The 23,857-nt window shown below is 43.8% G+C and overlaps 1 protein-coding gene across 1 annotated transcript in view; it reads left to right on the top strand.

The window, feature by feature from the left end:
- The first annotated feature begins 1,074 nt into the window (after positions 1 to 1,074).
- The window catches only part of AKAP12 (A-kinase anchoring protein 12), a 93,454-nt gene continuing 70,671 nt past the window's right edge, over positions 1,075 to 23,857 (top strand). Inside the window, exon 1 of the mRNA XM_026505052.4 lies at positions 1,075 to 1,407. Coding sequence (XP_026360837.3) covers positions 1,243 to 1,407 — 165 coding nt within the window. The 5' untranslated portion in view covers positions 1,075 to 1,242. The remainder of the gene's footprint in view (positions 1,408 to 23,857) is intronic.

Genomic DNA, 23,857 nt, shown 5'->3' with positions numbered 1-23,857 from the left:
AATCTGCGCTTGGGCTATTTATCTGATATCTCGTGTCGATATTCCGAGTTTCTTCATTCTTCCAACTGTTTGCAAAAACTAAGGCACTTCGTTGCCACTTAAAACCGGGGCTAATTTTTCTTGCAGCCCCACCACCTTCATGCTTACGCGCCAAATAATCCAGCTAAAAATTTGATTTCGTTCGAATACGTGTTGGCTGCCTCCTGTATTCATGTAACAAGGATGCAAGAGTGTGAAGGATAGGCGTGCAAGCCACATAGGCCGGAATTATGTAAAGCCTTTCTCTATGGAGAACTCCCGGTGGCAGATGAACACATCTCTGTGGTCCTGTCTCAGCATGGCGCGAGGGAGAAGTGGCCTGGACCTCCAGCATCACGCCCTCCAAGAAGGACAGGCACATTTCCAGTCACAGCCTCACTTCCCCGAATTCCCCAGGGAAGGAGGGCAGCCGGTGTTGCTGATGGCATCGCCTGACATCACTAGTTCCGGATGATAGGCGAGCGTGGGGCCGCCTGGCCCACCTCATCCGTGGCCTGACTGTATTAACCTCTCGGTTCCCAGCGCCTGCCACGTGAGGTGTCCTAATATGGTCAGACTCCGGAGAAGCCAAGGAGCGCGGGCCTTTCTCCTGGGGAGGAGGCAGGAGCCAACGCGGAGAGAATAACACAGTCCGAAGGAAAGCAACGGGGGCTTTGGGTTCGCTTGCTGGGCGAATGCGAAGTGCGCCGCGCTTGCCGCTCTGCCTCGGGTTATCAGTCATTTAATAATCCTCAGCAAATCCAGTCTCCTCGAGGGGGCTTCTGCCCTCCCTTCCCCTCCCGCAACCCCTGGTCGTCCCCCAGCTCGTGTACCCCTGTAGGAACGGGAAGCGTCCGGGGGTTGGGGTGGGCTGCCCGCCTGGACCCTGGCTGGAGGCTGGGGCCGCGCCTCTGGTCCTACAGCCTGGGGGGAGATGCTGCTGCAAGGCGTGTCTGGGGCTGTGCTCATGTGATGAAGCGAGGGAAAAACAAGGGGGAGGAGGAGGAGGCAAAGAGGTGGCTTTTTTTTTTTTTTTTTTCTTTTAAGGAGTTTGCCGCGAGCGCGTCTCGTTCATTCGCAGGCTGGGCGCGTTCGGAGGAGGACGGCGGGAGAGGAAGGCGTTCTTGGGACCTCGCGGGCGCACGGCTTCTCGCTCTTCACGTTCCTGCGACTTAAGGGGAGCTGTAACCGGGCGACGGGGCGCGGGAGAACCGCAGAAGAGCCATGGGTGCCGGGAGCTCCACGGAGCAGCGGAGCCCGGAGCAGCCGGAGGCCGGGAGCGCGACGCCGGCCGAGCCTGAGCCCAGCGGCGGCGGCGGCCTTGCGGCGGAGGCGGCGCCCAGCGCTCTGGGGGACCCGGCCATCGCTGCCGCGGACCCCGCCACCAAGGTAAGGGCGCGCCGGGCCACCTGCCCCGGGGACGGGGGTGGGGGGTGGTCCCTCTGATTTCCGTCTGCGAGAACTTCCCGGCCCGTCCAGCCCATCTGCAAACTCGGGAGCACGCACCCCTCTTCCTAGCTTTCCAGGGTCTCATGCGCCGGGGCGGGACCAGAGCAGCAGCGAGCGCGGCGGGCTTGCATCTTTGTCGTGGGTCTCCGGGGGAGGCGACTGCGCCATCCGCAGTAATAAAATCCGCCCCCCGCCCACCGCACTGTTCCGGTGGGAGAGACCCAGCCCGAGACGCCGGAGCTGCATGGGGGAGTTCGGGGGTGGGGTGGGAAGTGACCCATCCGCAGAGGGTCCTGCGCCCCACCCCGGCCCCTCTTTCTCCCAAATTCGGAAAGTCAGCTGTTGGGCCAGGACCTGTGTCGCAGCGTGGTGAAGCAGCTACCCGTGGGTTCTCCGCGTATGGTCTTTGGCACCGGCTGTGCCTGGAGAGACCCGGGTTTGGTACCCAGTTCTGCTGCGGCAGTGGCTCGAGCCGACACCGCCTTCCTGATGCAGAGAAAGCCTGGGGTGTAGCTGAGCCAAAGAAAACCTGGGTAGGCGCTGCACTTCCAAAAGCAATGACAGGTTTCGTAAACAAGGCAGCGTCCTCCGTTTCGCTCAGTTCATTGCCTGTGGACTCTTGTCAAGAGATAAACATAACTGGGGGGAATAGTTAGAAGTTCTCAAAGGATGCGGTCAGAGGCGTAAGCAAGGATTTCTTGCACTCATGTCTATGGAGACAGTGCTGAACCACCTAGAAATTTCGTATTTTATAGTCTTGAGTCTTCAGGGCTGAAATATTTACTCTTGGCTACTATAGCCGCCAAGACTGTGACTTGTTGGGATCATTGTATTTTAGATCTATTTTTCCAGCACGTGTGTTCATTCGCAAGGCGTCACCTAATCTGTTTTGCGATATCCTTATAGGAAGATGGTGGATGATTTATCATACTTAATATATTTTTTAAAAACCCCATGTTTTACATGGGGAGGGAAGATGGTGAATAATTTATCCTACTTAATGTTTTTTTTAAAAGCCCCATATTTTACATGGGTTTACAACCCCGTGTTGTATCTGAGGATACAAAATGTAAGGACCTTTAGATGTTTACAGTGTGAAAAACACCCCTCCCCCCCCAAATCTGGGTAAATTTCACAGAACGGTGACCTCATTGCCGTGACCTCTTTAGCTGTCCTGGTCTAGTTTGGGCTGAGAGACTGCTCTTAATTAGATTACTTCTAGTCTTTAACTTATAACTACTTGTAAAACCCATGGTCCCTAGAGCTGTGTATACTACCAAGTACAAACTGCTAGAATATCCAGTTTTCTAAGACAGTGCCTGAATGTTGGGCGTAAGGTGCAATCCCGCTGAGGTCTAAGTGACATTTTAATACTTACTGTGCGTCACTACTGCCAAAATGGCCACATAACCAGTATTTAGAATCCAGTAGTGAAAGTAGGTTTAAGGTGTAAAAGCTAAAAGCTTGCAATTGGGGACATTTTTTCTTGGTTTTTGTAACTTCAGGTCTTAACCGTTCATGCTGAAATAGGATACTTAATCCCTTCCTGGTAAACTTGAATTCGTTCATTTAAAAATATCTCTTCCATTCTCTTTTTGCCCTTCTTCCATAACCTTATCCTCCCTCTTTGCTAGTCGCCACCATCTTGAAACAGCCAAGCAACCTCCTTTAAAAAAAAAATGACTTAAATAACATCTAGAATATCATTGAGCTTTTTGGCATACTGCCCAGTTATCAATTTGGAGACAAATCAATACACTTACATGTATCCTTGGAAAATGGTGTCGTTTTTCATTTCAACTAGCAAAATTTATTACACAGGTTTTCAAAAGTCCTTTTGAAAAGAACTCCCTAATTAAGAATGACTCAGCACATAGCTCTTGCCTCCCCTCTTTGCCCTGTGAAACTCCAGTGGCTGACCTCTGAGTAATCGCATCTGCCTTTCCTGTAGCACCACAGACCCTTCCCAGCAGTTCGCTGCACATTTGTGAGGTTAGTGACTCGACTAAGTGTATCGTGGTTCTGGATGCTCTGCGAGGGCAGGGACCATTTCTGTGTTTGCTCAGGTGTTCCCTCACGTGTGGCATGCTCCCTGGTTTTCACTGGACGCTGTCAAGTTGGGGACTGCCTTGGTCCATCTACTTTTTCTACAGTTTAACCTTTGCTCACGTCATTATGCTCTGCCTCGTGTATCAAATAGGGACTAAACCAAATAGGTCTGGTGATTAATAGACAAGTGAATATTTTGGCAAAAAAGTCTTTGATTTAGGGGCTCTCCAGAAATAAAGTGGCTTGTTCACATTGCAATTTCAAATTGTCTTTAATCTCAATGACAAAATAGTATAAATGCTGGTGACTCAAATGAGAGCACTTCATAGGTTAAATTAGTTATGGATTGCATCTTGAGCTTTCTTGACTGGGTGTGTGGACATTTGGGGGTTATACTAATATAGTCCCCCCTTCCCTGGTAGAATGCTATCACTAATTAATTAAAGGCTATTAACATATTTCCATCTAAATGATGTTTATATCAGATGCCTGCTGCCTGTTTAGTAATCCAGTTTACTTTCTCTTTTTTTTTTTTTTGCTAATTTTCATTACCATTTACTGAGTAAGTACTTAGCCCTCAGAAGACATTATGCTAATTGAATATCACTTCTACAGATCAAATGGAGTGTAAAAAAAACTTGATCACTGAAGCCTAACGTTTAGGTGCACTGAGGCACAAGCCCTGGGTTTATCTGGTGTATTTCAATAAAATGGAAGGCATCTCATCTTCCGGTCTATCTTTTATAATTTTTTTTTTAAAGATTTTATTTATTTGACAGAGATAGAGACAGCCAGCGAGAGAGGGAACACAAGCAGGGGGAGTGGGAGAGGAAGAAGCAGGCTCCCAGCAGAGGAGCCCGATGTGGGGCTCGATCCCATAACGCCGGGATCACGCCCTGAGCCGAAGGCAGACGCTCAACTGCTGTGCCACCCAGGCGCCCCTATCTTTTATAATTTTTTATATGCCAATTCTGGGGGACAATGGTATCAATTACTTGCTAGGTTTACTTTTTTTTTTTCTTAAAGATTTTATTTATTTATCTGACAGAGAAAGAGGCAGCGAGAGCAGGAACACAAGCAGGGGCAGTGGTAGGAGGAGAAGCAGGCTTCCTGCGGAGCAGGGAGCCCTATGCGGGGCTTGATCCTGATCCCAGAACGCTGGGATCATGACCTGAGCCGAAGGCAGACGCTCAATGACTGACCCACCCAGGAGCCCCTGCTAGGTTTAATTTTGAGACTTGGCCATTTTGGCCACTGCAGGGGCAGGAATATTAGACTACACAAATGCAAGTAGTAAATAAAGCCTCCTATTCCCCAATCATCTGTTTTTAAAAGTTTGTCTTTGAAGAGTATGTTCACTCAGTTGGAATGACCAATGACAGATTTACTTAGAGTCTGGTAAATCTTGATTTCTTGAGCCAAGTTCCAAGTTAAGTCTGGACAATCATAATTCTATGAATTATTCTTTTTTGTATTTTCTGCTCAGTCAATGGGTTCAGAGCCGAAAATGGAGCAGCGGTCTGTTGTAACCGTGAGGCCAGTGTCCCTGGCAGGTGGGAAGATGGGGACTCTTTTTTTTTTTTTTTTTTTCTGTCTTTCTGGTTATGGTTCCAAGAGCTCTTGGTTACAAGAGCTGTAAATCACCAAAACATAAGGATGTACTCAAATAGAAGAATCCGTCTTCTGATTGGTGGATGTAAGGGTGTCTTCGCCTTTTGTGCACTAAACCAATGGAGTTGGCCAGGTGCATTTCATAATTCTTGCCAGCCTGAGGCCTACCTCAGGCTTTCTCCCACTTGCCTTCGGTTAGCAAAATGGGAATGGAGGACGAAGATGACCTCACTGTGATTATGTCGCCAGTTTTATCATAAAAGGGTTTATTAGAGAATTATGTTTGTTAACAGAGTGGGGTCTTGTGTGTGTGGCTCCCTGTATTCCTGTGGATTCCCCCAGATTACAAGAGGTGCTACTTTCTGAGTAGAACACAGCCCAAACACTGGAGATGTGGGTGTGAAGATGAGCGTTTAGGATAGATAGCCTGTGGGGATTGCATTGCCGTCCCTTTAATCCGTTGCAGGTTATCCGTGCAGGTTAGCAGATGTGTGAGATCAGTGGAGATTTTCCCTTGAAATACCTGTGAGGAACAGGCCTCAAACACGGATCCTTTTGAATGTACTTTAGGTCGGCTGATCTCTGCCTTGAACACTTGAGAGCAGTTAGAATAAGGATCTTGCAGTTTGGTATTTTGTAGGATAATTAATAAAACAAATAACAGGTTTTGCTTTAAAAAGGCGTTATGAGGGGCGCCTGGGTGGCTCAGTCGTTAAGCGTCTGCCTTCGGCTCAGGACAGCTCAGGACGTGATCCCAGGGTCGTGGGATCGAGCCCCACATCGGGCTCCCTGCTCGCTAGTAGCCTCTTCCTCTCCCACTCCCCCTGCTTGTGTTCCCTCTCTTGCTGGCTATCTCTCTCCGTCAAATAAATAAATAAAATCTTTAAAAAATAAAAAAAATAAAAAGGCATTATGAGATTATTTCTTTTTCTCTATCAGCCTTAATGCTTTCAGTGTTACTGAATACCTCTGAACGGAAAATCAAGCTAAATCGTGCTCTCATCCTTGGCCTCTGTACTCTATACGCTATAGTCTGTTCATGAAGTGAGAGGTTAGAATTTATAGCACTGAGAAAAAGATATCAGTACTTTCATCACATGGGGAAAAAAGCCATACTAAATATCCTTGAACCCAATTCTTTATTCTCTTATAACCTGAAAAAATTATAACTTAGAATGCTTCATTTTAAAATAATGGAAAAATAGGAAAAAAGCTGTGTTTGGAAGAGAGAAGCACCATATATTATGTGAACTTCTTTAAATTTTCAAGGGGCACCTGGGTGCCTCAGTTGGTTAAGCATCTGCCTTCAGCTCAGGTCATGATCCCAGGGTCCTGGCGCCCTGCTAAGTGGGGAGTCTCTTTCTCCCTCTCCCTCTGCCTCCCCGCCAGCTTGTGCTCTCTCTCTCTCTCTCAAATAAATAAATAAAATCATTAAAAAATAAATTTTCAAAATCTACAATTATAATTGACTTGTCTATTTAGATTTTGGATGATTTTCTTGCAAATTAGCAACTTATTAGACATTCTACGGGTCGGGTTTTGTATGAGCATCCTCTTGTTTCCTACTCATTAGTACATCTAATAAAAGGATTTGGGGGAAGAGGTTAATAATCTGTAATTTCAATGATACATACCTTCGTATTTCTTATCTTGAATAATTAAGTTACTTAGAACTGACTATAATCAGACTTTCTTGAATCATAAAGTCTTCATAAGATCAAAAGTCCTTGTTTATTGTTGAAATTTTTGTTTAAAAGCATTGCATACCAGGATTTGTTTAATGTTTATTTTTATTTTTTTAAGGTTTTTTAATTTTATTTTTTATTTTATTTATTTATTTTTTAAGTAATCTCTATACTCAACACGGGGCTCAAATTCACAAGTCTAAGATCAAGAGAGTCACATGCTCTCTGGACTGAGTCATCTGGGTGCCCTTAATATTTTATTTTTCTAAAAATGTTAATGGTTGAGAACTTTGATTTGTAGAGCATGGTAAAAAGTAAATCTTCTATTACCTCTTCTTCCCCCGAGCATTCACTGTGGACAGTTTGAAGCCAGTGTTGGTGGTTTCTTGCATGTTCTTTCAAAACCCGATGCATATACAAGTATATAAATAACAGTGCTAATTTTTTTTAAAGTAATCTACACAATGTGGGGCCCGAACTCAAGGCCTCGAGATCAAGAGTGGCGAACTCTGCAGAGCCAGCCAGGTGCCACGCCCCGTGTTTTACTTTTAACAAATAAAATCATATCACATACGTTCTGCTACTTTAGGTTTGGAATATCTTTTCATATCAGGACGTAAATACTTACCCCCATTGTTATTAATGGCTACATACATTTTCCCTTTATGGGTTGAAGTGCAATAAAAGTTTAACCAATCCCCTGTGTTTACATTGACATTTTCCTGGTCTTGTGCTGAATTAAATTAACACAGGGAATATTCGAGCTCAGATGTCTTTGTATGTGTGCAAACGTGTCTCCGGGATAGAGTTCTGCAAGTGGAATTGCTTGCTCAAAGCATCTATATGCATTTAAAAAATTTTAAATTTAAAAAAGATTTTATTCATTTTAGAGAGCATGACTGGGGTTGGGGGTGGGGGCTGGATCCCACGACCCCGAGACCACAACCTGAGCCGAAGGCAGCCGCATAACCATCAGAGCCACCCAGGTGCCCTTGCATTTAAAATTTTGATAGCCCTTGATAAATTTGCTTTCCAGAGAGATTCTGTGTCAGTTCAGGTCCCCACTCGGAGATCACTAGTTTTTGGATGGTTTGCCTCAGTGCAGAGCAGATTTTCTAATATTTGCCATTCTGCACCGAAGTTGGCACTTCCGTTTCCTCAGTGCATTTTTAATTATGTAAATTGGCCATATGCTCTGCTTCCGTGTACCACCCGATCATGAACTGGACTGGCTTCCAGAACATTAAAGGCTATGGCTTATTTTACTGTTAATTTTTAAAGACCCCCCCCAAAAGTTACTCATCATAGGGAAAACGCAAGTTTAAGAATAAAAAGGTGGCTCAGGTAATGCTTGCATTTACTTGTTCCTTCCCAAATTCATAAACAGTCTTAATTTTATTTGCTTGGACAATGACCTACTTCCTTTAGCAATCAATTCTAAAGTTTCTCCTCTGGGAACAATCTAAAATCTTGCAGTTGCCAGAAATTTCTTCATACTTCTGATCCATGAAATGTTGGAACCTGGGATGGGGACTGGGACTGGGGGCAGCGGAATTCCACTCTTGGGAAAACAATAGGCTGAAGGCCCTCCCCTGGGTTCTGTTCTCATTCTCTTGACAAACCACAGCCTGGCTCTGTTAGCTGGAATAAATGTGCTTTCGTGAAAAAAGTAGGTGCGCAAAGCACAGAGACAACAAGATCTTTCCCAGACCATGTTAGGCTTCTCTCTCTCTCTCTTTTTTTTTTTTAAGATTTTTTATTTATTTTTTTGAGAGAGAGAGAGAGCGTGCGCGCGCGAGCAAGCAGGCACGAGTGGGGGCGGGTGAGGGGCAGAGGGAGAAGCAGACTCCCCGCCGAGCAGGGAGCCCAGTGGGACTCGATGCCAGGACCCCGGGATCATGACCTGAGCTGAAGGCAGACTTAACCGACTGAGCCACCCAGGCACTCAGGCTTCTCTTAATCCAGGTATTCATGCAAGTTCAAAGATTTCTGTCTTCCATGCAGTTTGTGATGTTCAAGAAAAGTGGGCTGGGGGTGGGGAGAACCCTGTGGTTTCATTCTGCCTAACCTTAATCCCAGTTTTAGTAAAATGTCAATTTTATGTGTGATTTGTAAACGAAATAAGCTGAAACTTAGGAAGGGAAGATGACTGCCACTCACTGGCGGATATTCTATGTGTTACGTGCACACATTGCAAACTGCAAACCGCAAACCTGGTAGTCCTGTTGAATCACCTGGGAGCTTGTCAGAGACGCCGTCTTAGATGCAGTGAATCAGAATCCCAGGCGATGGAAGGATCAGATGCTCTGTAGCCTTAGTGCTCATCGGGTATTCTGATCTGCCTGGCATGGCTACCGTTGCCCTAAGGAAGGGGTACAGGATATAGGAGGCAATGGAGGGCCAGGGAGAGGGGTTCCAGGCCGTGATGACAGTGTAGATTGACTGTGGGTGGAGCCTGTGTGGGTGGGAGGGAGAGTTTTGGATGATGTTGGAAGGGTAGGTACTCCCCACCACATTTTCTGGAAAAAATCAAGGGAAATATTTCTCCTACATAATTTCATCCTTTTATTCTACTGCATTGAAAACAAGTCTGCCGCCAGTAGAGGCTTTTCTAAATGGAATGTGCTATTCAGGATAAATAGATGTTGAATTCAATGCGATTATCCTTTCTGAGCGAGAAGGAGCTACTTGTCAGTGTTCATTTTCATTTCCACCTGATGCCTCTTAAACCTCTTCCCTCATTTATCAATTTACAGCTTCCCCAGTGCTGGCTAAGTAGTGAGAAGCTGAGGCCTCAGTTCATGGTTATTGGGCTGGTCTAAAAATCCTTGAAGAAGTATTAAAACCTAACCAAGTCGTCGAAGATCAGAGTAGGGTTCTGGCTTTGTCCATCATGTATTTACTACTCAGCCTTGATTGCGTAAGGATTTCTTTTCTTTTAAAGATTTTCTTTGAGAGAGCACAAGCAGGGTAAGGAGCGGAGAGGGAGAAGCAGACTCCTTGCTGAGCAGGAAGCAGTAGCCAGGCTCCATCCCAAGACTCTGGAATCGTGACCTGAGCTGAAGGCAGACGCTTAACAGACCGAGCCACCCACCTGCCCTGACATTTCTTTATTAGCTGCTCTACTGTATAGTAGAGCACTGTGCCAGGAACTGGGGCTACAGAGAGTGAACCCCAAGATCTCAGGACTAAGAAAGTCACAAGCCTTCCTTTCCATGTAGTTAGCTCCTGAATCTGCGAGAAATGAATTGTTTTGTGTCTGGAGGGAGAGATCCAAATGCATTTTCCATACTGGTTACCTACTGTTTCCAGTAGTATTGATTCAGTAAGTCCCTCCTGTTTAAAACTCGTTTTCGCCCATATGCATAAATCTGTTTGGTTTTTCTCTTTACTTTAAAAAAATTCCCTGCTGTGTTTATTTGTATAGTAAATTAAAAGCGTTAAGGGAGTGGCGAAAATGTCATCAGTTATAACCCGAAGCCTGTGGCTTAGAGTACTTTTCTGTTCTGCAGCTCAGGTGTTAACCTATAGAGGCTTCTTTAGGGCAGCAGGCTTGAGCCGTGGAAACTTGATCAAGGCCGAAGGGCCCAGGGCCACCACCTGGCTGAATACAGATGGGCCCACCAGGCGACCCACCTCAAAGTAGTCAGAGGCCCTCACTGACCAGTGGGCTACTTACACGTAGGCACAGTTACCATAAAAGGGAAAATTCCATACGTCCCCATACCGTCTCACCTCCCCGCTTTAAATACGGCCCCCACCCACTGCCTCCTGGCAGACAGCCCCTCCTGTACTCTCCTGCCCACTGCGCCCTTGCCGCGTATTCCTTTGTCGATCTCTTTTGTTCTGCCTTGGGTGAAGCCCGATCCACTGGCTTCCACCTGATCGTTGCCCCACATTTGGGGGCCCCATCCAATCGAGACACCAGAGACGCCGCATTACCCTGGTCTGCCATGGCTATGGTAAGTTTATACATCCGTAAATATAAAAAAGTCAGTGGGAAGCAGATGTTATCTTCTAAACTTAATTTTTCTTGGTATGTAATAACATGCATTAAAATTGGTCAAGTGTTCTGGGGTGCCTGGGTGGCTCATTTGGTTAAGTGTCTGCCATGATCTGTCATGATCCCTGGGGTCCTAGATCGAGTCCCATGTCAGGCTCCCTGCTCGGCAAGGAGTCTGCTTCTCCCTCTGCCTCTGCCCCTACCTCCGGCTCGTGCTCTCTCTCTTAAATAAAATCTAAAGATTTTAATTATTTGAGAGGGTGGGGAACACGCAAGAGTGCACAAGCAGGAGGGAGAAGCAGGCTGCCCATTGAGCAAGGAGCCTGATTTCTGGGATGTGAAGGCTTAAAATAAATAAAATACAGAGTACCTCTGACAGGCAAGAACATTCCCCTCATGGCGTACGTTGCAATTAATTGTGAATTGCTATGTCACTGAACCATGCTGAACAATGATCTATGCTGCAGAGAGTATCTTGGGAAGGGAAAACATGACTCTTGGAGTAACAACTTGGGACTTTCGAGAAAGGAGTTTGCAGCCGACTTGACAGGTAATGACAGAGGGCTCCCGTGAGAGCCATACAATTTCTCTAACAGGGGTTGCTGTCTTGAGTAGAGACCGCCAGCATGGACTGCAGTCCAGGATCAAGGGTGTGGGAGGCATAGGGACCCGTCACATATCACAGGATAGGTAAGAGGTGATACCGTGGAAGGAACTTGGCCATGGAGAAGGTGAAAACGAAAGTGATTATTCATAGAAAACTAGGTAGAACAGATGCCAATGGACTGAACTGGCCGTTAGACCCACTGTGTCGTCCTACAGCAGTCTCACCCCAGCATGGCAGGTCCTCCTAAAATGACAGTGCCTGATGGTTGGCTTAGATTCCTTCCATTTGTAGGCAAGGAATCTAGGTAACTTGGGGAATGTTTACCTTTCCTTTCAAAGAAGACATTTCTTTGTCATGTTTTCCTATCTCCACTGCCTGCCCTCTGGTTTGTTGTTCAGAGGACGAGTTATGGTTTGCTATTCTTCACGTCTAAGCATATGATTTCTTACTAAATTGAGCCATTACAGGCTCTGGGCCTGTCTGCCGCAAGGATCAATTTTCTATCGTCACTTCCTCATACTGACCATTTTTATTTAAGACTTTTTTTTTTTTAAGACCCATTTTGTTGCACCCTTGATAGTTTTCCTTACTCTATACAATACATAACTGTTGTGGAGTGTAGAACAAGATTGTTGATGTATTTTATGGTTTCTAATCTTTGTTTACATTTTCAGTGCTGGGTGATAATTTTTCACTAAGTTAGCAAACTGTAGATGCCTCTTAAGAAACTTTGGTTTGAAGTTATCCTTCATTTGGGTATTTATGTAAAACAGTCTTACTCCATACCCATAACAAATCACAGGCTGTGCAAAGTTCAACCTTAGATGTGGTCTGTCGACTTTGAATTTACAGTCGATACACAATGCAGTACAAGGGAGGAGGGGTAGAGATAGGCTTGTTATCTGTAGGCCATTGCTAAGAGTTAGCCAGCCTCTCTCTGAATTTTTCTTATTTGAGAAATGACACATTTAACCAGTATTTAGACGTAAGTTTTTTTTTTGTTTTTTTTCTTTTTAGTTTTTATTTAAATTCCAGTCAAGTGAAAATACAGTGTAATATTAGTTTCAGGTGTACAGTCTAGTGATTCGACACTTAGACCTGAGTTTCTGACTCCTGCAGTGTTAATCTAAATATTTAAATGGAAATTTTTGTTCTTTGGCTCTGCTTTATATGAAGAAAGTTATTGAAAAGTGGTGGAAAATGTCACCACTAATGTTTACTAAATCAGTCTTGATTATTACCATCTTTTTTCCAATCCTGACGAAAGTTAGTGTATAAAACTTAAACAAAAAGTAGTTGACAGTCATGGGGGCAAAACCCCAGTTGGTTTGGTTTTTTATCTGATGTTTTTCTTTGTGAAGCCTTCAAGAGTTTCAGTTAACTTTAAACTCAGTTTGTTGGTAGTTTTAGAGCTGGCTCCTGTTTACAATATAGAAAGTTGGTTTTGCTTTGTTTAAAACGAAGGTTGGTTATTCTTTTGATACTAATTAAAGACATACTAAGGTCTTTTGAACGCTCAAAAGGTTTTTGTCCTCTATGCAGAGTCTGTGGTGACCGAAGAGGACCTACAATGTTATCTAGAAAGAAAGATTTCAAGTCACTTCTGGAACTGTGCCTGATAAACAGTCCTCCAGGACAGGGAAGAATGCAAAGAATGCTTAAGTATTCAGGGAACTAGGTCATGGTTGAAAGTATTACATTTGTCAGAGTTTCTCAAGCAGTCCCTATGATCCTTGGGTCCCTGCTTATCCCTTACCCAGGGTGCTTTAGTCTTAGGCAAATTAGGTGGCTGAATTCACTTCTCAGCCTCTAGAAGGGCTGAGCTCGGAGTAGCAGATCCCCCATGCTCCTCTGCACCAGAAAGACGGCGTTAAGGCTCTGGTTTAGTGATGAGAAAAATCAGATGTGATAAGTGGTTTGATTTCCCCCCCCACACACTTAATTGCATGATCTCAGACTAAAGATTATTTAGAGTATGTAGGCAAGTGATAATAGACTGTAAGTGTATTTAGGAAGAAGAGGAAAATCTGAGCATTCCTTTTAAGTGAACTGGGGGTCTTTCTTTCTTTCTTTCTTTCTTTCTTTCTTTCTTTCTTTCTTTCTTTTTTTCTTTAAGATTTTATTTGTTAGGGCGAGAGTAAGAGAGGGAGAGAGCCAGGTAGAGGGAGAAGCAGGCTCCCTGCTGAGCAGGGACCCCAGTGCATGCGGGACTTAATCCCAAGATCCTGGGATCATGACCACAGCCGATTAACCAAATAAGCCAGCCAGGCCTCCCGAACTGGGGGTCTCTCTTGGTTCCCAGTATTAAGCACTGCAGGGGACCAGCTGAGTTTCCCATAACTACATGTGACCACAGTGCCCACAGTTTGCTATGGACTTCAGCTCGTAAAAGCCGTATTTTGCCCTGAATTGTATCTGAGTATTGGGCAAGAGTCATGAACATGACAGGTCCTAAAGGCAAGAGAGCGTGCGTAGTTAGGTATCACGGAAGGTGACATACAGTTTGCTATGGAGAATATCCCCTGAAAATTCAGATCCTCACGGTCTTTTTTTTTTTTAAAGATTTTATTTATTTATTTGACGGACAGGCAGCGAGAGAGGGAACACAAGCAGGGGAAGTCTGAGAGGAAGAAGCAGGCCTCCTGCTGAGTAGGGAGCCCGATGCGGGGCTCGATCTCAGAACGCTGGGATCATGACCTGAGCCAAAAGCAGACGCTTAACGACTAAGCCATCTAGGCGACTAAGCCATCCAGGCGCCCCAGATCCCCACACTCTTAACACCAAATGTGACGGTATTAGAGGGTGGGGCCTTTGGGAGGTGATAGGTCGTGAAATCAGAGCCCTCATCATAGGACTAGTTACCTAACAAGAAGAGACAGCAGACAGCTTGCTTTCTCCCTGCCATGTGAGGATGCAGTGAGAAGACAGCCTTCCGCAAACATGGAAGACAGACCTCACCAGGACCCGATCAGCCCGCACGTTCATTGTGGACTCCCCACCCCTAGAACTGTGAGGAATACCTGTGTGGTGTCTAAGCTACGGTAATCTGTCATAGCAGCCTGGACTCAGGTAGAGGAAATGGAATTTATGGTGAACCGTTGGAAAAATGGAGATGCTTGAGAGGAGGCAAGAAAATTGAAAAATAGTGAAACAATAAAAATAGAAAAGTGATAAAATGAGGCAAGAGGGAACCTTGTCATATTGCGAGAAATAGAGAGAAAAACGGCCTAGGAAAAGTTGGGTGATTGATTCTTTCTTAACTACAGGACTTCGAAGAATCTTTCCTATGTGGCATCTTTAGCCAAATGCAATTGAAGAATGCTGGGCTAGAGAATAGAGCATAGCTGGAAGCGCGATTGAGGGGTCTGGAGAGGTAGCGTGTGGCTCTGCTGTGGAGAACATTGAATTCTAGGAGTGACTTCTGCATTTATTGTGATTGGCAAGATGAAGCCATAATTATTGGGAGCCAAATCTACATCTGTTGGCATGTAGGCGGGGACTGAAAATAACTTTGTTTCTAATTCGAGACTGAGAGAATAATTCTAAAATACTAGGGAAATTTGTACTTTTTGGTGGGGGCACGGGAAGGTTGGGTTTTCATTTCATTCATATAAAAATGATTGTATTTTTTATATTTAATTTTTAAATTAACTGCATGTAGAGAGATGCCTCCTCTGTGGTTAAAATGGAAAACTAGGGAATGTGTCCCAGCTTTTAAATGTACTTTATTTGGGAAATGCCTCAGATTATCCTGAGTTGAAATATTTCATGTTTTCATATCCTTACTAAATGGCGTCTAGATTTGTAAGTATATTTTGGTGGGGGAGGGCAGAGAAGTAGAAAGTTGGTGCAACAATAAGGATCATTAAAATTTGGGGGGTTGAGGACAGTTTGGATTAATTCCATTGTTAGAGAAACCAGATAATCTCATCAGATTGAGATGATAGTCAGGCTCTAGTGAGTCTAATAACTGTCTATAGACTCAATATTTATAGCACTGAATTGCACGTAGAGCTAAACATCCTTGCACGAGCCACGTTATGCCTTCATACTTTCCTTTAACCATATTTTCTGGGGCCAAAGACAGTTGGTCTACTGTGGAGTTAAATGCTGTCAATTATTGTGTTCCTCAAACCTTTTCCAGCTCCTGCGGTGAATACTGGAGGTATTGTAACTGTACGTGAACTTGAACGAAGATCAGGGGAAGGTCAAAATAGAGCCTTCTTGAATGGAATTGCAAATTCTTCCTCTGGCAAATAAGAGTAAAGAGAAATGTCACCCGTTTGTTGCTTTTTATGGTCACGAGGAGGAAAAATCCTCAAAGCTTATGATTCCTTTGCTATGAGCTGATCAGCTGGCTTGCTTCTTTGGGCTTTGGCTAAGAAGTTGAGAAGGACACTGATTTATTTTTTTCTTGAGTCTGATCAAAGCAAATCAAAGCAAATAACTGTATTTGGGATTGTAACAAAGCTAAATTTTAAATAAGTTGCTTCTTTTAAAACCTAAAAGTCAACGTAGGGCTGTTCTTGTAAGATTGTTTTAGGCTGGAACAAGCAGGAGGAATTCAACCGAGGCATAAGGTACTGATTCCTTCTTCTTAGTAAGCATTTGATATTACTGTGTTTATTTTTATTTTTATTTATTTAGTTAGAGTGAGATAGTGCATGAGGGGGTGGGGCAGAGGGAGAGTGAAAGAGGATCCCAAGCAGGCTCCACACCCAGCGTGGAGCCGGATGTGGGGCTTGATCTCGTGACCCTGAGATCATGACTTGAGCTGAAGTCAAGAGTGGGAGCTTAAGGCACTGAGCCACCCAGGCGCCCCTACTGTGTCTGAGTTAGTGTGTACATAGTGTATTGATTGAACATGCCCACTTCCTGACCCTTTTCCTCAGCGTAACCTTTGTGCTTAATCTTCCACAAAAGACTTCACGATGTCAGTGGAAGAAGTGGGACTGCACCATTTAGTGCACTCTGCTCACGTCTGAGGTCTGCGGACTCAGTTGCGCGCCGTGGGTTTGTGTTGACTTCACGGTTGAAACCTGTATAGAGAATGAAGTAATGATACGCATAAACCGTAAGGGTCAAGTACATACAGAAATAGGAAAACTCCTCCTCTCAGTGACTGTCCTCTCACCAGTGCTGGCTGGTTTTGAGGACCCATTAGGTACCAGGCAGTTTTGGGGGGCACTTCTACATACTTTCCTTATTTTACCAAGAGCTCGTAGCTTCTGTGTGGTAAATGGTGTCCTCCCCATTTTAAAGCTGAGCCAGCAAAGAGAGAGTTGAAGTAGGAAGTGGAGCTTTTGGTTCAGTAGGTCTTGGGTTCAGCACTAGAGGTCTCCCTGTGGTGTGCTCAGCCCCCAGTCGTGGGGTGGGTGGGCACGGGACCACGGCAGCGTGCAGTGGGTCTTGGCTATGATGCCAAAAAGATGTCTCTTCTTACTTTGTGATACCTCTTACCAGACAGCTCCTACGATACCCATGCCCTCTGTTTCTGTAGGTGTTTTAGAATATATTCCTATATTTGTAAATGGCAAACAATTCGTTTTTATTAGCCAGCCTCATTTCCAGTGACCTCACCAGTCTCCTATGCCATCATGGCCTGCATTAGCTGGTGCCGGGCTGCACGAGCCACTGGGTTTTGGAGGCAGGTCATATACAGCCTAAATAAGAATCGAGACCACTTATTTTTCTTTTTAATTAGTTGTACCTGAATGCCAGGCCCGTGTAATCACCCTCTTTTCCCTTCCTGTTTTGCTCTGCCCTCCTGACATCCCAGTTCATCATCTGTCCTCCTACTGTACCCTGTCGAACTCCATTCCGTGCTAAGCACATTTCCTCCCTTAGGACCATCCCCCAGCTGATTTGCCCTCTTTGATCAGAGCATTGTCCTTATGAGATTTTGTTCTCTCCCAGGGTTTTAACACTGAATTATGTCCACCAGGTTTGTCTCACGTACACATCTGTGTATTAGACAAGTCAGCCTCAAGAGTAGCACTCCTTCTGTCCCTTTTGCCCGCCTCCATCCCATAAAGGGTAACTCTCTTGGTATCTTCACCATCTTGGAGAATGATATCCCTGTCTTACTCTTGCTCTTCCTGTCATTTATCAATGTCTGGGCTGCCATGAATTCTGTTGGTTCTGTTTCTGCTTCCTTGGATCATTGCTTTATTCCCCAATTTTAATTACCCTATGCAGTCTATGCAACATTCATCCAGACTGTGTCTTCGTACCGGTCTGCTGCTCTTACCACTCAGGTCCTGAGTGGGTAGGAACAACCACTGTGTTCTGCAAAGGCAAACAAGGTGGAAATGAGGTTGTGGGAAAACAGTTTCTAAAAGTTGAAAAAGACCCACTGGTCTTCCTGCTCCTAGCCGTTTTTCTCTATATACAATTGCTTTTTAGATGGTGACGGTTATAAAGTGGACGTACCGTAGACCCCTGTGTTGGGAGAGGCCCTCTGCTTGCAGGTGTATAGAACTCTCCAGATTTTTCTTTGCTTCCAGTCACGCACCGGGGATTCCCTTATTCTTCATTTCTGAGTTGCGTCTTGAGCATTGAGAGAAGACAAAAACCAGTGGTTTATTAAATGTTTTCTTTTTATCTTTTATACATTTTTCTTCCTTTCCGTCCATGAGTGTGGTAATAAGGGGACGTTCTCTTCATTGCATGTTTAATTTTAAGTGCTTTTCCGTGGAGTACAGTAGCATGGCCTCAGAAATGTCTACACGACTGAAGTTAATTTCCTACCACCTTGGGCAACCTAAATGTAGACTTTGGAACTTGATCACATTTGTATGGAAACATAATTGTAGTTTGGGCTATAAATTTATTTCATTATTGGGTCAGCGTTTATTTTGGGAATTCTGTTTGAAGCAGAAATAGGGCCAGTTGACATAAAGGTTCAAACATTTGATTTATTGGTATTTTAATTTTCAACAAATAGTGTCTGGTATGAATTTAGAAAGTCTTTGTTTTCCTTCTCCCCACCTCCAATAAGAAAATACCTAAAGCCTCTATGATTTTTATTACAAGCGGTAGGCTTAGTATGGGAGGGATCTTAGTGAAGCCGTGTGTATCAGGACTGTTTCACAGGTGAATACTGCCTCAAAGGGCATGCCCAGTCCCTCCCTCCCTCTTTCTAAAGCTGAAGAGCCATTCCACAATGAATGCCTGCCACGTCTAAGGTTTGGACAAGTTTTCTGGGTCTCAGCTTCCTTATACTTCAGAGTTTAAGCCCATCTTCTTTGCCTGCAAACCAAAAACAGTTTACTACCCAAAGTTCTCAGCCTTTAGATTTATTTCTTATATGTATAAAAAAGTGCTGCTTTGACTTCCAGAGTCTTTTCTTCTCTTAAACTTAAATTCTCTCTGACTCAAATGCTGCTCTCTGAGAGTCTGGTAATCTAAAGGCCGAAGTACCACTTCTTGAACTAGTAGCTTTGGACTTTTTCTAACTCAGAACTTGTATAGGGGCGCCTGGGTGGCACAGCGGTTAGTCTGCCTTCGGCTCAGGGTGTGATCCCGGCGTTACGGGATCGAGCCCCACATCAGGCTCCTCCGCTATGAGCCTGCTTCTTCCTCTCCCACTCCCCCTGCTTGTGTTCCCTCTCTCGCTGGCTGTCTCTATCTCTGTCAAATAAATAAATAAAATCTTAAAAAAAAAAAAAAAAAGAACTTGTATAGATAGAGCCTTGCCAGCTGGTCTTTGAGGCATCCATTCAAAACATACTAAATTCCTTCTGTTGGTGTTTTTTCAGTCATTGCTAGTCCCCAGGATCTCCTGAGATCCGGTGTTCACTGGCTTGGCTTCCATTACATCTGTGTGCTGTTGAATTCTGAAACTATCCATCTCCACCTGGGACACCTCTATCCGTTGTCTTTTTATCTCTTCAGTCTGAGCCCACCCACCTCAAATCTACCTACTGTTCTCTTCTTCCATGTTGATGGCAGTTTCCAGGTTGGGTAGGCGGAGAGAAGACCTCTGTGAAGAGAGCTAGTGGGATGTCGAAGGGATGGAATGAAAGAGAGGAAAGGGAGGGAGAACATCCTTACACAGAGACAGAAAGCAGGAGCAGCGCGTGGTCCTGAAAGGAGTTTTGAATCACCTGCCGACAGGCCTTGAGGACCAGAGGCAAAGCCTGTTAGCTCAGAAATGTTGTATGTTTCAAGCAATTTATTAGCTTTGCTTGCTAATATTTTAAGAGACTAAGATCTGTATTTAATGCAAAATCATAGATGGTTGTTCATTTGTCAGTAAATTCTGTATCAAGATAGTATACACAAGTGCATGTTAAAGATATATTTTTAGATACTATAAATGTGTATGTAATATTTCTGGTTAAAAAATGAATTTAGCCGGGGCGCCTGGATGGCTCAGTCGGTTAAGCAGCCATCTCTTGATTTCAGCTCTGGTCACGATCTTGGGGTCATTAGATCAGGCTCTTTGCTCAGCGGGGAGTCCGCTTGGGATTCTCTGTCTCCCTTTTCCTCTGTCCCCGCCCCCCCACCAAACGCATGTTCTCTCTCTTTCTCTCTCTCAGATACATCTTTCAAAAAAATGAATTTAGCTTAAAAAATCTCATTTAGCTTAAAAAATTCATTTACAGAAAATGACATACTGAAGCTTAAATCTGGGAAATAGAATTTGTCTAAAACTTAGGTTTTAGGGACGAAATTTACAGATGTAAATTAAAGCATTCTTCTTGCAAAATCGTTAATTAAGAAAAATTCAGGCAATATGCAGTTCTCCCATTTAAAGTCTGCAGTTCGATGGTTTTCAGTAATTAAAAAAAATCTTAATTGAAAAATTATTATCGAACAACTGGAAGCAGATGGTACTTGTTAACTGATCTGATATGGGTGCTTGTGTCTGCTTAAATCTTTTCCTTCATTGGAATCCAGCCGGCCCCTTCTAAACTTTTTGAAAATCAAAGTCTAAGAAGGGAACTCCTATTGCTGTTTGAACTTAGTCACTGTAGGGGTTTCCATTAAATCACTTAGCAAGAGTAACTTCCATCCAGTAGATTTGAAATATAACAGAAGAAAACAAACTTGAAAAATTATAGCTGAAGAAAATAAATTTGATTGTATTAAGGAGAAAGGATAATAATGCTTATGAAAAATCAAACAATACATACATAGGTATATAAAAGCCAAATCTTTTTCCTTACCCTTCCATCCCCCCATCCTTCTCTCTCATCAGAAGGAATACAGTTAACAGTGGTTATAGTATCCTCTTCGGCTAGAATGGATTACTCAGCAGGTGTGAAAAAAATTAGTGATCTCTAGGAGTCAGGTTGGGTTCATTGAAAATAAACCCAATAACCAAATTTATTTAATTTGTTGTTGTTCTTCTTCCTTCCTTGGTCTTTTGTTGTTGTTTAGGTTTCTGTACTATAGGGTTTTTGAGAATGAACCGTTAAGTGTTCCTGGATTTCACCAGAGATTTGACAAAATTGAATGATTCAGCAACTCTCCTTAAATGTAGGCCCGTCAGACGTATAGTTGAAGAAACGTAATTGACGGCTCATCCTAGTAAGAGGTGCCGGCTCCCGAACTCTCCTGGACCTTGCCAGCGTTATTTTATCAACTTGCATAAGAAGTGAAGGCAGATGTCTCATTGACAAATGATTGAAAAGTTGAATACAAAGCAAATGCTGCATTATGTCTTTTTTAAATGTTGGCGTGGTGACAGTGTTGGGATAAAGAGGAAGGACAGTGTAGCTCTCTGCACCAGAGCAGACAGGAAGCACACAGGACAGAGGAAGGTACTGGGTCTGTATAGGGACAGGGACATTGAAGTGCATCTAATAGAACAGAAGAGAAACACCCTGAAACGCATTGGTTCTTGTGCTTTTGAAAAATCACATTATAAAGCAATTTGGCGATGCATTGGACCGTATTAAGTGTACACATCCTTCGTTCCAGCATTTCAAATTCTGGAAATTCTACAAGTAAATGATACAAGAAAGGAAAGCTATGCCATGTGATATTTATTACAGTATTTATCACTGTCTTGTTTAAGATACTGAAAGATCAGTGAAGTGAATTCTGGGTAGTGCGTATCCAGGTCCTTGTCATTAAAGGACATGTGAGAGGAATTGGTGGCGTGTTGGGCAAATGTATGGTTTCAGAATGGGGGAAATGTGCAGAACCGTACTCCAGAACAGCGATTCTCTCTCTCTCTGGTCTATGTATGTGGCTAAAAGTTAAGGAATTCACGAAAATGAAGAGGTGTTAGAATGACAGTGTTTTAGATAATTTCTTCAGTGTTTTTCAATTTTAAGATTGTTGAAAACCCAGCCGATCCACATGGGAGGGAATTGAGGATGAAAGGATCTCACTTACAAGCAGGAGGGAAGTAAAGAGCTGGGGGTTTTAATCGAGTTTATGTTGATGATAGATACAGTGAGGGACAGTGACTAGTACACAGCGGTTCATATACGCTCTTACACTGTGTGAATAAATTACGCACTGTGGTTTGCACTGGTCCATGTGGAGTACTGTCCTTAGGACAGAGCCACGTGCGAATACCAGATATTGCTACATTAAAGTCAGGAGTGTAATTTTCAGGTCTTGAGAAACGGTCACCCTGCGAGAGTCCATAAAATGCCAAACTCTGGTGACAGAATGTGGGTTTGAGGAGGGTTGTTTGGAAGAGGGTGGTCTTCAAAGGGTCAGCCCTATTGCCTATGCAAATTTTACAAGGTCAGTTATAGAGGTAAAGAACAAAGGACCAGATTTTGTGTCGATAGCTGTGGTTTACGATATTTGATTCCTGTGAACATGGCCTGTTAAATTTCTAGAAGGCAGCTGTAGAAAGACACCGTAGTTAACTTTCAAAGGTTGGCAGAGTATCACTGTTAATTAGGGAGGCTTTTCATAGGCCCAAGTAATCACAGGAACTTAGAGTGTGAAAGGTTCCATGGAAGGTGTAGGATGTGGTTTCTTTTTAGTAGCGGCTGAGATAATTCAAAGGCAAGGTCTCCAGGCTACCATTTTTTTTCCTTTGCCAACAGGGAACGTCCTTCTTCAGGCCCTTTGAACCTTTCTCTTTAGGGTTGCTGATGGGACGAGCCCAGTGATCCTTAAGCCCTCTCTAGTTCTGATCTCTGCACACACTTCGTTGGGTGTCACTTTCTTGCCTGACAGATGCCATTTCCCCAAGACCCCATTTATCTTTTCAGTTCCTACTAAGCTAAATTCAGGGACCTACTAAGCTGAATTCACGGACTCAGACCCTCATGGGACTGAGCAAGTCGTCATTATTAAAACAATGATACATGTTCTCAAATATGTGTATTTAAAACAAAAGTAAAACTTTGGTAGCTGTGCATGTCAAACTAAGTTTAGTGTGAATCCGTAAACAGTGATCCTTTTGCTTACAAGGGAATGCCTGATATCTAACCAAAAATTACCTCTATTATATGGAAACTTGCAGTTCTGTGCAGTGTTTTAGTTTTGGAAATAGACTTGTGTTTACAAGCTATTTGATCAACGTTCAAACCCCTGTTCTGATATTCCAGTAAGAAAATTAACGCTTGGGTCATATCAAGGTTGAGTAGGATATGAATAGCATGTTACGAATGTTGGAAGGAAGTTGCTCCCATTACCGGATGTGGGAAACATTTAATGTCAGATGACTGAATTTCATGGTCAAGATGAAAGATGATCCCTCTTAGGTGAAATCTTTGATGTAGAAGATTTCTGCAGGGGTTTGAATGTAGACACCACAATGGCTTTTCTGGGATTAGCTGTCTTGGAGATGGCTGTAGCCTATCAGTCGGGTGCATGGTAATCCCCAGATGTCACCTGAGTCTTGATTTTTTTTGTTTGTTTTGTTTTTTGTATCTCCTTCCTAAATTTTTATTTAGTGCAGAATTTCTTTCAATAGCACTTTTGACTTTTTATCTTCTCTCTTCCCCTCCAAATTTGGTGGAAAAGAAGCTCATCAGAACTTGCCAAGACATCTGGAGGAGGCTTCCATAATTCAAGAATGTATTTGCTTTCCTTCAGGAATCAACACCACTGAGATCTGATTGTCATGACATTTTACTGTTGCACAGGAAGCATTGTAGATCTCGTTTGTGATTAATCGGAAATGAACACCCTGGAGCAGATAAATTTATCCCAGAAAATATCTGTGGGTAACTTTACTTAGAGGTATTTACTGCTCTCAGTTGCTGAAAGAGTCTTAATTGTCCCTGGGTTTCTTTTTATTAAGATTTTATTTTTTTATTCTAGAGAGATTGAGAGAGAGAGAGAGAGCAAGAGCACAGGGGGAGGAGCAGAGAGAGAGGGACAGGCAGACAAGCAGACTCCCTGCTGAGCACGGAGCCTGATGTGTGGTTTGATCTCAGGATCCTGAGATCATGACCTTGCACGGAGACCAAGAGTCAGACGCTTAACCGACTGATCCACCCAGGTACCTGT

Source organism: Ursus arctos, unplaced genomic scaffold, assembly GCF_023065955.2.
Source record: "Ursus arctos isolate Adak ecotype North America unplaced genomic scaffold, UrsArc2.0 scaffold_13, whole genome shotgun sequence".
NCBI lineage: Eukaryota > Metazoa > Chordata > Mammalia > Carnivora > Ursidae > Ursus > Ursus arctos.
This window is presented reverse-complemented; position numbering and strand designations above follow the sequence as displayed.